The 15,934-nt window shown below is 36.0% G+C and overlaps 1 protein-coding gene across 2 annotated transcripts in view; it reads left to right on the top strand.

The window, feature by feature from the left end:
• The window catches only part of LOC111158882 (YTH domain containing 2), a 72,941-nt gene extending 57,809 nt beyond the window's left edge, over positions 1 to 15,132 (top strand). Inside the window, exons 25-30 of one of the 2 annotated variants that reach the window (XM_022521180.1) lie at positions 436 to 728; positions 5,561 to 5,738; positions 11,574 to 11,777; positions 12,653 to 12,718; positions 13,935 to 14,022; positions 14,121 to 15,132. In XM_022521180.1, coding sequence (XP_022376888.1) covers positions 436 to 728; positions 5,561 to 5,738; positions 11,574 to 11,777; positions 12,653 to 12,718; positions 13,935 to 14,015 — 822 coding nt within the window. In that variant the 3' untranslated portion in view covers positions 14,016 to 14,022; positions 14,121 to 15,132. Of the gene's footprint in view, positions 1 to 435; positions 729 to 5,560; positions 5,739 to 11,573; positions 11,778 to 12,535; positions 12,719 to 13,934; positions 14,023 to 14,120 lie in introns of both variants that reach the window. The other variant, XM_022521179.1, reaches the window with a different exon arrangement.
• Positions 15,133 to 15,934: the final 802 nt, after the last annotated feature.

Here is a 15,934-nt window from a genome sequence, read left to right as displayed (position 1 = left end):
ATGCATGGATGACTCCCAAGTCGGTCTCTATTTCTAGCTTTGGCCTTTCTCTGGATCTGTGAGACTAGCTGCTCTCTGGGTCATCATGTGGATGTTCTATAGGCACCAAAATAAAATATGAAGGAAACAAAATGTATTTTTCTTTATTTACTCTGCTGTTACTGTTCCAGTTTTAATCACACTCTAACCACACATTATTGGCCGTCTCTTCCATTGGACTGTGTCATTTGACTTTGTGTCTCTAGTCCTCATATGTGGTCAAGAAGAAATGTTATCTCATTCATGCAACAAAAAAAGTGAAATACGTTACTTCCTGACAAGTTACGCAGTGTCCTTTGGAAACAGTCGCAGAGCTTCACTAGTAAATGGGTGTCTTGCAAGTGGTTCGCCATCTTGCTTGGCTCGCCTTGAACTGAGGAGCCCGTTCTATTCCAGGCAGCCAGTTTGCTGCTGCAGCTCCGGCAGAAGTGGCACAGCTTGTTTTTACGCCGAATGAGAGCGCCATCTAAACCCTGGTCTCAGGTTGATGAGGCCACCATAAGAGCCATCATCGCTGTTCTCAGCACGGAAGAACAGTCTGCGGGCTTACAGCAGCCGTCGGGAATAGGCCAGAGGCCAAGGCCTATGTCTTCAGAAGAACTTCCTCTGGCATCATCTTGGAGGTCAAATAACAGCAGGAAAACCTCGGCAGATACTGAATTTTCGGATGAGTCTGCTGCTGCAGAAAGGTAAATTGGTAACATTTTATCAAAACTGGAGACATGTTTCCCCCTAGGAAAATGAATTATTTATCAAAGAATCATGAGCTTTTGTAACATTTAAAAATTACTTATAATAGAAAAAACATAGAAAGGTTACACTAAAATGGGAAGAGTTTTTTTACTTTTTTTTTTTTTTTTAAAGATTTATGTATTTATTTGAGGTGGGGAGGGACACAGGGAGAGCGAGAGCGCGTCTTAAGCAGACTCCGTGCTGAGCTGAGCTCGATCTCACGGCCCTGAGATCACGACCTGAACCGAAACCAAGAGTTGGGCACTTAACCGACTGTGCCACCCAGGTGCCCCAAGTTTTTTACTTTTAAAACATGGTTTTCAGTAGTCTCAGGATAAAATGAGGGATTTTAAACTCTTGGTATTTATGAGTTATTTAATAAGGAAATTTTTTTATCAGGAAAATCTCAAATGTTTAATTTAAAGAATTGACAAGTTTAGCATCTGTTAAAAAGCTTATTATTATTTAGCATCTGTTAAAAAGCCATTATTTTAAAATTATATATTTTCGTTGCTACATGTTAATATCTTTCCCAGACATGCAAGAAGCATGGGCTGTGGCCATTTAAAAGAACAACATTCCCACAAGTCTTACCTAAGTATCAATATTGCTGATTGTATTGTATTCCTATAGGAGATCAATTATTCATTCATTGATTCAGTGATGCGTTACATGTGCATTGTTGTTGGTGTAAGAGATACAGCAGTGTACTAAACAAAGATCTCTTCCTTCAGAGAGTTTATCTTTTATCCAGGGGAGGCATATAATAAGCAAATTTACTGTAATGGCAGAATCTGTTACACTTTAGCCAAATTCTTCTTTTTCTTTCCAGCATTTAGCAATTAGATGTGATATTTTTATTTACTATATGATGATGATTAGTAATAAGAGAGCTCTTCTATTGAATTATTTATCCAAAAATGTGCTTCAAATATATAATAGTGGTTGTAATGAATCATTGGCCATGATTCAAAAATATTTGTAGTGTAACAACATTTGTTAGAACCATATTTGTTTCTTTATATCCATTAAAACATTTCTTACCCTGCTAGAATTGATAACAAAAACAATATTCTTGTCTGTGATGCTAATTTTAGCAATGTTGGTAGAAAGTCTGTGTGTTAAGACTATTTCATTGTTAAAAAAAGCTGAAAATACAGTGAAAACATGAAAGTTATGTAATGTTTACTGTTTTTTAAGGATCAGATGGGGCTGTTAGTGTCTTCTTTTGGTCAGATTTGCATATTTGAATGAAACATACGGCTTCATCAGGTCAGACTTCAGTCAAGGGGAGTATTCTATACTGGTTTCCAAGTTCTTCAGATATTACACTTGAGGAATAATTCAGTCATTTGTCAAGAAAATCTTCTCATGTGTGTTCCTGAATGTTTCTGATGTAGGCTCTGCTGGGCAGTAGAAGAGTAAAAGGCACATTTTCTTCTAGACACTAACTACTTTTTGAAAAGATTTTTCTGAAAGCTTCCTTGAACAATGGTTTAGAATGTGGAAGTAGATTTCCATAGATACTGTTAAGCGGTAATGTTATTCCGAGGCCCATCCATAAAAACCCGTTAGGTTCGTCGAGACTGTGTGTTTTGTGTGTGTGTGTGTGTGTGTGTGTGTATAAATGCAAGTGTATATGTATGTGTGCATCTATTCGCATACACACACATACGTTTTTGGAAAATGTGTAATAGATGCTTATTTAATAAAAGAAATTTAATAAAATTAAGAAAATCAAAATGATAAAATGTAATATTAGTTATAATTCAGATATTTGTTGTCTTATAAATTTAGTTTTTCACCGGTGACACTGGAATCAAGCATTTCCATTTCCTTACAAGTTGTAGCCTGGCAGTCTTCATTTTCTTACCTGTTGAATGGTGGGATCTGGAATTTTATCTACCTTCAGAATTTTGGTAGTATTAGTAGATAAGGCCTGGAGTTGGTGGGTTTGGTGGGGAATGGGATGAGGACGCTTAGGAAGATTTATTTTTAAAGAGAGAAATTAGCAGTTTTTGTGAGACTACTTCTTGGAGAGAAACTATAATTAGAGTTTTCCTCTGCAGTGGTAAAATACATTTACTTTTTCTTAACATAAGTACTTTTTTTTTTTTTTTACTATATTTACTATTCTTTTAATAAAATCATTTTATTGAAACTATTTTAAAATAGTTTAAGAAACTATTAAAGTATTAGAAATTGCCCATCTTCCATCCTAAATCATACCAGTCTATCTTTTGCTTGTCATTTTGATAATTGGTTGGCAGAGGACAGGTGCATCTTTTCTATAAGAGAAATGAGATAAAATGAATTCAGTGTCTGAACTTCTTAAATGAAAAGGTGGGGGGGCTTGCGGAGGGCTTTGTTTCCATCTTTATGAAATTTTCCAGGGAAGCCAAGCATAAGAGAGAGAAGCTAGAATGGAGCTCAGATTAAAAGATCAGTTTGAAAACCAAAAGGTAGACCAGAAAATACATTTTTATTTTAATGAGGTTTTACCCTCATTAAGTTCTGTTGCCTAATTTTCAGGTCACTGAGTTGCCAGGGTAAGAACGATGTGATTTTAGGGGGGTCAAATTTACATAATGCATTGAACATCAATTCATGAGAGAAAAAAACCCCTGAAAGGTCTTTTACACTTCTTAGCAGGTTGTTAATGATTCAGATATGCATTCATTATATAGTCTTTGTTAATATGTTTAGGCTTCACTGCTTTTATTTTATTTGTGAAAGAAATAATACTGGATCTGAGATAGTTACTCTTGAAGGAAGAGTAATTATAATTGTAGGAGTCTATGGTAGTTTATGAATTATTAAACACAATCTTTTTTGTTTTAAACTTGTTTATTATCAATATTGTTAAACACAGCAAACTAAATGATATACCATAATGAACTCCATGTCCCACATTCAGCAGTTACCCAGATTTTTACTGCTTGCTGTATCTAGCCAGATTTTCTTTTTTCATTCTTGGCTTTCTTATTTGGTTTACATATTTCCAGATAAATTCTACACATCGTGTCATTTTACCCTTCCATATTCAAACATACATCTCTTAAAAATAGAGGAATTTGGGGGCACCTGGTGGCTCAGCTGGTTAAGCATCCGACTCTTGATTTTGATTCAGGTTTTGATCTCAGGGTTGTGAGTTCAAGCCTGGTATTGAGCTCCATACTGGGCGTGGAGGCTGCTTTAAAAAAAAAAAAAAAAAAGGAGGAAATTTTTCTACATAATTAAAATCCAATTATCAATCCCAGTAAAATGATCATTTCCCCAGTTGTCATACTGTATACATTTATTTGAATTAGCATCCAGGGAAGACTCATCAGGGCGTCATGTTTTTTGAGGCTCCTACAATCTAGAGTAGTTCTTCTGTTAACTTTTGTTTTTTTTTGAAGATTTTATTTATTGGAGAGAGAGCGAGAGCGAGAGAGAGAAGAGAGAGAGTAGTTCTTTAAATAACTTTTGTTTTTAAAAGATTTTATTTATTTATTAGAGAGCGAGAGAGAGCGAGTATGAATCGGGGTGGGAGTGGGAGGGACACAGGGACAGGGAGAAGCAGACTCCCTGCTGAGCCAGGAGCCTGCTGCTGGGCTGTATCCCAGGACACCTCAGGATAGTAACCTGAGCTGACTGGGCCACCCAGGTGCCCCCTCTATTGACTTTTTTGAAGAAAGTGGGTTGGTAGTACTGTGAGGTATATCACATTCTGGATTTGTCTGTTTCTTCTTGGCCTTCTTTGTTGGCATACCATGTGTATTTCGTCTAAACTGGTAGTTAGCTCTCAGGGTTTGATTTGAGCCAATATTTTGGCAAGTGTATTTTATAGGTGGTGCTGTGAACTTTGTATCACATGACTTTAGGAAATAGTGTCTTTTTTTTTTTAAGGTCTGGTTCCACAAAGACCTATACTTTTAGAAAAACTTCAAAGTTTCTGATTGCCAGCTTTGCTGCATTTATTCATAGAATTTTAGAATAGAAGAATTTTACAGTTTAGTATAATCCTTTTATTTAACACGTAAGTAAATGAAAGCTCAAATAAGTTAAGAGACTTGCCCAGGATCAAATACCTTAGTTGTAAATTTAGTACTGTCCTAGAAGTCTTCTCTCCTGACTGTAGTCCAGCAGTATTTTAATACTTTATCATATTTTTTTGGTATGCTTTTAAAATATATTTTACTTGGCTCTAAGATATTTTGTGAAAGTGGAAGGGAAGTAGAGTGGGTGATATTTTAGTAAGGGCCATTAGCATAGATGTATTTAAATAACTATATAATGTTAAAGACCTCTCCAATAGCATCATACAAGAGGTTAGAAATTTGTTTTTTAGGATTTTATTTATTTACTTGAGAGAGAGAAAGGGCAGAAGCAAGGGGGGCAGTAGAGGGAGAGGGAGAAGCAAACCTCCTGCTGAGTGAAGACCCCGACAGGGGGCTCGACCCCAGGACCTTGAGATCATGACCCGAGCTGAAGGCAGACGCCAAACTGACTAAGTCACCCAGGCTCCCTGAGGTTAGGAATTTTGTAAGGGAAATAATATTTTGAGTATTTGTTAACATTAAGTTAAGAACTTACATAGATTTTAAAAAATACATTTTTACCTATTGTTTGTGTAAATGCACCCTAATATCTCAGATGTTTTTTCACTCTAAATGTGAGATAAATGAAATTCCCTTAGTATTACACCATATATCATAATGCTACTGCGACTCTGGTTTGAAATGGAGTCTGCTTTGTATTATGAACTTGTGTGTCACTGATCTTTGTTTCCTCCTTCCCACTCAAGAGTATTGGCGAAATCTCCATCTCCAGCACTGCACCCCCCTCAGAAGTACAAAGATAGAGGGATTTTACATCCTAAACGAAGCACTGATGACCGATCAGATCAGTCTTCTGTGAAATCTACGGACAGCAATAGCTACCCAAGTCCTTGTGCCAGCCCTTCTCCTCCATCCTCAGGAAAGGTACAGTATCTACAAGTTGATGTAGCAAGGACCAGATTGCTAGCACATTTCACATTACATATTGAAGCAAAAAGACAATACAGTTCTATCTTTGGTTACTAATCGTGGTCTTTGTTCTAGATATAAATGGAATCTGGCAGACTTGAGACACCTTGCATAAATTTTTTTGTTTTTCCTGCTTGGCAGAGATTTCTAGTTAGCACCATCTTAGGATGTTTTAAAACTAACAGACCGTTTACCAGCGGCATGTAACTCAGCCGTCCGCCATGTCCTTTCTGTATCGTTAGAACCTTTTTTGATTAAGTAACAAGATGATCTCAAATTAGTTTAGGTTTGTAATTTCAGAGTTGCAAACAATGGTTTCTTTTGAATTATGAATTGATTTCTCCAATTCAGTAGTTGTATTAAAAAGTACAAGATAGGGTGGGAATTAGGAAGGTAGGGAATGTTGGTAGGGAATTGAGAACTATGTATCTTTGAAAAAAATTTATAATGTGATTTCAAATATTTAGAATACGTTTACTTCTTATTTCCTGTGTTGTTGGTACTAAATATTCAATTAGGGTTATTTAGCTATATGTTGTGTTCTGGGACAAATGTCTGCTGAAACACTCTTGTTAAATAAGAGGAAAAGAAATGTTTTTTGTGTATTTGCATTCTTAGGTTTTAGGGTCTTTTATTTTAAAATATATTTATTTAGGTATAGACATAATAAAATTCACCAGTTTGTACAATTCAGTGAATTTTGACAAATGTATATAATTATGTAAACATATCCCAGCCATGTACAGGATATTCCCACCAGCCATGGATCATGATGACTACTAAATTGCTCTCTGTCCCTAGAGTTTTGCCTTTTCTGCAGTTTGCTCGAAATGGAATCTGTGTATGTGGTTTTTTCGTGACTGGCTTATTTCACTTTTGAAATTCAACCAAATTATTAAGTGTATTCTTAGTTCATTGCTTTTTATTGCTGGAGAGTATGGCTAATATCATGGAATGTTTATCCATTCCCCAGTTGACGGACATTTGGATTGTTGCCACATTTTGGCTGTTAGAAATATTCGAGGACAAGTCTTTATGTGTACACATGGTTTCTGTTCTTGGGTAAACACCCCAGGAGTAGAAGTTTAACTTTACAAGAAACTATCCAGCTAATTTCCAAAATGGCTGTACTTTTTTCCATTCCCTTCAGTCATCTATTAGGGTCCCATATGCTCCATATTCTTGACAATACTTGACATTATTAATCTCTTTAACGTTAGCCGTTTTGGTGGGCACATAGTGATACCCCATGGTAGTTTTGATTTGCGTTTCCCCAATGACTAGTGATGTTGAGCATCTTTTCATGTGCTTACTTGCCGTTCCTGAATTTTCTTTGGTGTGAAGTATCTGTTCAAATTTTTGTTCAACTTTTCTGGTTGTTTACTGTTTGCCTTTTTTATTCAATAGTAAGATTTTATAAAATGTATTCTACATACAGATCTTAATTATATATGCTTTGCAATTTCTCTTAACAGTCTGGGCCTGCATATTCATTTTCTTAACAAGTGTTTTTTGCAAAGAAGTGTTTTTAATTTTGATGAAGTCCATTGGAGCTATTTTTTCCTGTTTTGGTTTCATCTATTTTTCTGTTGTTGTTCATATTTTTTGTGTCCTAAGAAGTGTCTGTTTAACTCTGGGGCGCCGGGATGGCTTAGTCAGTTGAGTGTCCGATTCTTGTTTTTGGCTCAGGTCATGATCTTGTGGTCTTGAGATCGAGAACCCTCCATGAGGCTCCTTTGCCTATACAATTGTTCTAGCACCATTTGTTGAAAAGGTTAAAATTTCCCTTGATTTATTTTGGCACTTTTGTCAAAAATCGATTAACCATAAGTAATGTGGTCTATTTATTGAACTCTATTCTGTTGCATTGATCTTTACACCTCTCTGTTTTGCCTCTGCTACAGTGAGTTGATTATAATAACTTTATACTAAGTCTTGAAACCAGTTAATTTTTTTCTCCAATTCTGTTCTTCTTTTTAAAAATTGCTTTGGTGTTATGGGTGTGCTAGTGTTCTTTCATATGAAGTTTAGAAAATCCTTTTGTCAATTTCCACAGAAACTTTTTTTGGTATTAAATGGAATTGCATTGATTCCGTAGGTCAGTTTGAAGAAAACCGACAACAGGTTTTAGTTTCCAAATCCGTAAGCATAGTATACATCTGCATTTCTTTTATCAAAATAAATTTTTCATACGTGTTTTGTAAATTTCAGAGTTCAGGTGTTACACATTTTTTGTTAAGTTGATCTCTAAGTATTTTATACTTTTGGTGCTGTTCTTTTTTTTTTTTTTAAAGATTTATTTATTTATTGGGGTGCCTGGGTGGCTTAGTTGGTTAAGCGACTGCCTTTGGCTCAGGTCATGATCCTGGAGTCCCAGGATCGAATCCCACATCGGGCTCCCTGCTCGGCAGGGAGTCTGTTTCTCCCTCTGACCCTCCCCCTTCTCATGCTCTCTCTCTCTCATTCTTGCTCTCTCTCAAATAAATAAATAAAAATCTTAAAAAAAAATTTATTTATTTATTTGACAGAGAGGGATCACAAGTAGGCAGAGAGGCAGGCAGAGAATGGGCGGGGAAGCAGGCTCCCTGCTGAGCAGAGAGCCCGATGTGGGGCTCAATCCCAGGACCCTAAGATCATAACCTGTGTTGAAGGCAAAGGCTTAACCTACTGAGCCACCCACGCGCCCTGTTCTTTAAATTTTTAATTTCCAGTTGTTCATTGCTAGCATATAGAAATACATTTGACTCTTGTTATATTTACCCACTATGCCACAATCTTATTTCATTTACTAATCCTGTTAGCTTTTTATGTAGATTTCTCAGGATTCTCTGTATATATAATCATTTCATCTGTTAATAAAGGCAGTTTTGCTTTTTTCCTCTCTAGTATTGATTCTGTTCCTTTCTTTTCTTGCTTGTTCTCTCTGATTAGAACCTCCTTTAAAATGTTTAATAAAAAGTGTTGAGAGCAGACATCTTTGCCTTGACCTTAGAGGGAAAGCTAGCCCCTAGTTAAATCTGTCACCATTTATGATAACATAACTATGGGACATTTCCTTTTAGATTTAGTTTGCTGAGAGGATTTATTAGGAATAAATGTTGAATTATGTTCAGTGCTTTTTTTTTTACATCTACTGAAATGATAACATAATTCTTTTTTTCTTCTATTAATAAAGTGGATCTCATTGACTGTTTTTCTAATGTTTATGCCTCACTTGGTCACAATGATTATTGTTTTAAATATTAGTAGATTTGATTTTGCTTAATCAAAACTTCTGTTAAGTTTGGGATCTTTGTTCATGAGGGATATTCTGTTGTTCTCTTTTCTTGTGTTGTTTTTGTATAGTTTTAGTATTAGAGTGATGCTGGCCTCATAAGATTAGTTGGGACATCTTCTTTCCACTTAAGGTTTTTAGAAGAGATGCCTAGAATTGATATGATTTTTTTCCTTAAATGTTTGGTAGAATTCGTACCTAAAGCCCTTTTTAACTCTCCTTGGTGTATTTCCAATCAGTATTTTGCGCTTCAGGTATAGTTTGAGAAGCTTGCAACAGTGTATTTTACCCCCCCCAGTCTTTTGAGTTACTGGTCTCATGTTAAAAATGCCAGTGTAGTATTTTTACTTCATAGTAAAGCGTCTTCTCTCAAAAGTCAGAAAAATGTCTTTTATATTTATTCAATATTTACCATTTCTTGTGCTCTTTATTCTTTTGTGTTGATGTGAATTTCTGTCTTGAATCATATAGTTCTGTCTGGAAACATTTTACCATTTCTTTGAGTACAGATATTCTAGAAATGAAGTTGTTAAGCTTTTGTCTAGAAAACCTTTTTCACCTTTATTTTTGGAAGATATTTTTACTGTGTATATAATTCTAGGTTGACAGTGGTTTTCTTTAATTTAGGCAAAGATGTCATTCCATTATCTTCTTGTTTATAATTTCTGAGGGAAGTTTACTGTGATTCTTATTTTTATTTTCCTGTATTTTTTTTTCCCCTCTAGCTGCTTTTTTTTTTTTTTTTTTATAGACAGAGATTACAAGTAGTCAGAGAGGCAGGCAGGAGGGAGAGGAGGAAGCAGGTTCCCCGCTAAGCAGAGAGCCCGATACGGGCTCGATCCCAGGACCCTGGGATCATGACCTGAGCCGAAGGCAGAGGCTCTAACCCACTGAGCCACTCAGGCGCCCCCCCTCTAGCTGCTTTTAAGATTTTCTTTTTGTCACTGGTTTTCAGCAATTCAATTTTGGTATGTTACTATTTGTAGTTCTTATAATCTTCGTATTTATAGTTTACATCAATTTTATAAAATTTAGGACCATTATTTCTTCATATATATATATGGCTTAGTTGGTTAAGCGACTGCCTTATATATATATATATATATGCATATGCATATATATATATATATATATATATATATATATATATATATATTTTTTTTTTTTTTTTGGTCTTACCACTTCCCCCTCCTTTATGGGACTTTGGATACGTAAGTGCCGATACTATTCCACAGGTCACTGAAGCTTTCTTAATTTTTTTCAGTTGTTTTCATCTGTTTGTTTCATTTGTGATGGTTTCTCTAGCTATGTGTGTAAGTTCACTGAGCTTTTTATTTGTGGTGCCTCATTGGCTATGTATCCTTTCTACTGTATTTTTCAATGCCTTCATCTCTAGAGCACCCTTTGGGTCTGTAAAGAAATACCTTCCATTTCTCATTTCAGAAGTCATGTTTGTGTTCACTTTACCGTCCTGAGCACAGTGCGTGTATTGGTGATAGCTGCTCTGACATTCTTGTCTCCTAATTCCATCATCTGTCAGACCTGACTCTTTCCCTATTTGGTCATTTTTTCCCTAGGTTATGGGTCATTGTTTCCCATTTCTTGACATTCCTTATAGCTTTGTTTGGCTGCTAGATTTTTGTTGTGTTCCTTTAAGTACTGTCAGACGTGGTTCTGGTACAGAGCTAAATTAGTTGCTGTCGGTTTAATCTTGTTGAGATTTACTTTTACGTGATGTTATGGTAGATCCAGAGCAGTTTTTATTCTGGTACTAATTTAGTTTCAGTACTAAGGTGTGAGCCTTCTGGGGGCTAACGCCGTCTGTATTAACAGTTCTTTCCATCATGGCTGGGCATAACAGGGATTGATCCCAGCCCCATGTGAGCTCCGGGAATGGTTTTAAGTCTACTGCTTTCCTCTGGATCTTTCCCTGGTGTTAGGTCAAGTTTTCGTAAGCCTGTGCAGGTCAGTACAGAGTCAAAAACTCCGTTTCTGTGGGGACCTGTCTTCAGTTCTTCGGGAATTCTGTTTCTGTGCAGCTCTCTTCTGTCCAGCCCTCTGCTATGCACACTCTGACTACTGGGCCTCTCGACTCCAAGCTCTGTCTCTGCAGTTCAGGGAGACTGGGGTTCTGTTTGTTTCCCTCTCCTGAACTGTTGCCTGGAAACTGTATTCAGGTGGTAAGCTGAAGCAATTTTTGTTTTGTTTTCAGTGTTTGAAAGTTTATTAAAATATTTTCTGAAAGTACATTTGGAGCATAAATCAAAGTTTGTAATCCAGGATCCTTTCTTGATAAGGGATTTTGAATGCTCTAGAAAACGAGTGTTTGGTTTTGGCTCTTTAACCTCATTTTGATCAAGTCTTATGTAGCTTTTCAGGCATGATGGAGCTATTTGCATTTGTTGAATATTTGGTAAAATATTTTGATTTATATGTTTATGAAGATGTTATTTAATGGAGCCTATTGATTTCGGAAGGTCAAATTACCTTTCAAGAATTTATGCATTCTTTTATAGGGCTCAAAATCTCCTTCACCAAGACCAAACATGCCTATTCGATACTTCATAATGAAGAGTAGCAATTTGAGAAACCTTGAAATTTCTCAACAGAAGGGTATCTGGTCTACAACCCCTAGTAATGAGCGGAAGCTAAATCGAGCCTTTTGGGAAAGCAGCATGGTTTACTTGGTATTTTCTGTTCAAGGATCTGGACATTTCCAGGTGAGCCATCCTGAACCAGTAAAATGGGGCTGTTCTGGCTGCACGTTAGACCACACAGATTAAAACAAAACCCAAAAACCACCCTGGCTTTTTATTGTATCGGGATGTAAGAATGCATTTTGCTTGACTGAGCATGAGGGATGTAGTGTTACCTCTTCAAGGGACTGACTCTAGGGATCCCGTTGTTTTCCTCGTCTTACCAGAACCTTTCTAGATAAGCCATGTCTCCTTCTGAGGACAAGTTCAGATTTACTATTTCTCAGGTGGATTGAGAGTAACGAGAAGCTTGACTTTTTGGTAAAATGTTTTTTTAAAGAGATAAGGAAGTTAGAATTGGTAATCCAGAAACTGAGTGTGTTTCTTAACTCCTCTTGACTTGATGTCCATCTGAATTTAGAAACTAAGGAATTTATTATTTGATATTATTATAATTTTTGGAAGTAAAAACTATTAGGTTAGATTATATCTGTTTATCATGGAATAAGTGTGGGTTTAGGGCTGTTAATACATTATTTAGAAAGTATCTGTTCATACTGAAATTATGTTAGAAGGCTGGAATCAGTCTTCCCTCTAAAATTTGCGAATACTTCTTTTTATGAAAAACAGTAAGTAATTTATGTTTTTGTGAGGTATCTATTATTTTTATATTACATTTTTACCTTAAAATTTAAAAAACCTCAGAGCTTTCTCAGATAAATTGAATTCAGACAATTTTAATATCATCCTCACCTTTCCCCTTGCCCTCATTTTACCCGCAGGGATTTTCTAGGATGTCTTCTGAGATAGGAAGGGAGAAGAGCCAGGACTGGGGCTCAGCTGGACTGGGAGGAGTATTTAAGGTGGAGTGGGTCCGGAAGGAAAGTCTTCCCTTTCAGTTTGCTCACCACTTACTCAATCCCTGGAACGACAACAAGAAAGTCCAGATCAGCAGAGACGGGCAGGTATACAGTGGCATTTAATATTTGTCTTCTGCTTTTCTTTTTGTTTTGCTTTGCTGTTATTCGGTGGTTTGAGGAGGAGACATAAGAATACAGAATGTGTGTTCCATATGCACACAGGAGATGGTTCCGACGTGTGGAAGAGCTAGTGAACACCTGCTTGCACAGGTGTTTGACAGAGCTCGTGGCTTTTTTTAACATTTTGTAACCTGGGCTTCTCTCTGCCATTACATACATATAAAATCTTTCATAAGTTACTTCACGGAGGCTCCTATTGCCTTACTAATGGGAGATTTGCTAAAAACCGAGTGTAATTCTGAAGTAATTTCACCAAAGTCTAAGGATAACAACAGTATCTGACTTCTTTGTGCTTTAACTAATTATATGACATAGATAACAGCCTTTTTATATTTTTGTGGCTTGTTTTATTTCTATTGCATTTACTTGGGCTTTATCATGATAGCTGCTGACATGCATTTTGAACTAGTTAAGGAGATGGGAATTACCATATATATGGACCACAGTGCTAGCTGCTGTATATGAAGTAGTTTAATTCAATGCATGTTGAGTTATTAGCCCAGTTTTAGTCAGGAGAAACAGGAGAAATTGTTCTAAGGTCACACAGCTAATAATTTATTTAAACTAGTGTGACTTAGTTTTAAATCACCATACATAAAGTGTTTGGGTTCTCTTTAAATGCACATCATATCACAAGAGGACTATAAATGACATTCTTTTCAGTTGTATCAGAATATTTTAATTTTTATTCTAAAATAAGGATTTTGAAATAAGTCTAATTCCTAAGATAAGAATATCATATACTCTTGATGATTTCCTTAAAACCCCCAAACATCTAATATGCTAGGTTTCATAGTAAACCTTTGAAAGCTGAAGCTGAGTGCCGTTGGCAAATCCCCATTAAAAACGAAATTCACTATTTCCAGATAGAAGTTCCAGGAGAACTTGGTGGAAATTACCATTTTTTCACACATTGTTGCCATATTTGCAGGCTAACTCTAATCTTGAAGTCTGGAAGTGAACTTCACAGACCTGAACACAGAGAATCCCAGAGCAATACATACCATGTGATTTTATTATGTCCTGGTAGGAAAATGAAATTGAATGGACTTGTCCCACATTTTTATCAGCATAGGTTTTGGTGATTTAAAAAATTCAGTCTAGTTCCTTTCGTGTTTATTCTGACTTCTGCTTTATCTAGGAACTAGAGCCTCAGGTTGGCGAACAGTTGCTGCAGCTATGGGAACGCCTTCCCCTGGGAGACAAAACCGCAGCCGACTGACACTCAGGTTATCTGCTCCTTGACTTTTGAGTATTGGCAGTATTTGTGATCACTAAGGATATCTTTCAAATTATTTATCGTTTTTTTTTTTTTTAACTCGTTTAGAGCTCTTAGCTACAGGAGAACGCTGTACCGATTTAAAGCCACCGAATGCACTGACTTCTAAAAACCGAGGTGGAGATGTTTGTTAGGAGTGGATGGGCTTTTCTGGTTGAGAGTTTCTCTTAAGACCCACCATCTTCATAAAAAAGAGAAAAGGGTAATTTACATTTTTATAGTGATCGTAAAGAACGATTATGTCATGTTTGTTAATTATATGTTTATAAGTGAATAAAATAGTAGTAGTTTCATTGTTTGGCACAACAGCAGTTGTTTGAACCATACTTAATTTTGAAGTTAAACATTTCATTTGTTGAAAACACTGACCTATGACTCTTAATTGACCTATGATTTTTTTGTAATGCAAAGTAAATTGTTTTAAGAAAAAGTCCTGAATGTGTCAGTACACCCGAGCACCATTTTAGAACCATCAACTCTTAAGGTTTGTTGTTAAAAAATAAGCAAACAACCCAATTCTAAAAATGCCCCTTTTGAAAATAGTGTGTGCTGATTAAGGACTATTCACTCTGCCATTTTAAACCTGAGATACATGAAGAAAAACGGAAAGATGTTCTTTTTCTTTGATTATGAAGTGCAGTAACATCTGAAGGAAATGGGAGAGTTCCTCACTCCTTGTCTTTGCTCAGATCAGATTTAGTGCTTAGTCTTATTCCTGGTCCTCCTGCCTCTTAGCCCAGTGTGCTGCACACCTGTCTCTTCCTCCTGTGTTACAGCCTTCACACCTCTCTCACGTGAGTGCTGTAATTATGTCCTCTTCGTTTTGGCTAGAGAAGCTTGATTTAGACAAGTTAAAAATGGAAACAAATGAAACATGTTAAAAAAAAAAGTGCCCAATAATTAGTGAGAGCTTGGTTGGTGTATGTCTTTCAAACTAAGGTCCCCAGCACCACAATTCTGAACGCCTTCTATTTGTTTTCTAGTACTTTCCATCCTACTTACATTTTTGGATTTCTTATTTTTTTGCATTTATGGCTTAATAAATGGGGGGTAATTTTTTAAAAACCTGTGTAGTGCCAACTCTCCTCTATTTTTTTTTTTTTTTTGTCATCTCAGGATTATTTGATAACTTTACCACCACTGTCTATAATATAGTTTCCCCAGAGGCTTTTTGAAGGGAAATAAGGTACAGGGAGAAATTAAAGAAATGTCTTGGTTATTGAGCTCTAAATAGAGCAGCTTTGATAGCACGTCTCATGATATATTTGGGTTATTGCTGCGTGAAGAAAAACCGGCCTGAATCTAATTTAAAGACAAGAAGACAACTCCTCTAAGTTTTTTGCTTCTGCATTTGAGAACAAAGAAGTGAAAAGTTAGGGTCACCATAAGATCTTGAAAATCCTCCTTTCTCTTGGAAAGCGTTGTATGTTGGCATAGTAGCTTAGAATGGCAGCTGTGATTTTTTGCCTATTTTTGCCTTTTTGTAGTTACTGGTTTTTGTTTGTTTTATACTTTTAGAGATACACCTGTAAATTGAGCCTGTGTGAATTATGTTCTGCTGTATGTATATTACAGTCTTTTCCTATTACAGAAACTTGTGTTTTTTCTGATAATGTATATATACTTTGTTGAGTTATATATTTAGCAGTTTACGGTGTTCTAAATTTGGAAGTGAGGACTTTTAAAAAAAATAAAACTTGTTTTAATTTCCTTCTGTTTTCTAATATCTAGCTCTGTATGTAAATGATGGGTTTGTTGATATTTAAAATGAACACAATTTAAATGTAATTAAAATGCTGTTTTTGGAAGAGATGAACTTTAAATACACTCATTAAATGAAATTCTGTTAAAATATCTAGATC

The sequence above is a fragment of the Enhydra lutris genome, unplaced genomic scaffold, assembly GCF_002288905.1.
Source record: "Enhydra lutris kenyoni isolate GAN:26980312 unplaced genomic scaffold, ASM228890v2 scaffoldscaffold64, whole genome shotgun sequence".
Lineage (NCBI taxonomy): Eukaryota > Metazoa > Chordata > Mammalia > Carnivora > Mustelidae > Enhydra > Enhydra lutris.
Note: the sequence above shows the minus strand (reverse complement) of the source record. Positions and strands in the feature narration are given on the sequence as shown.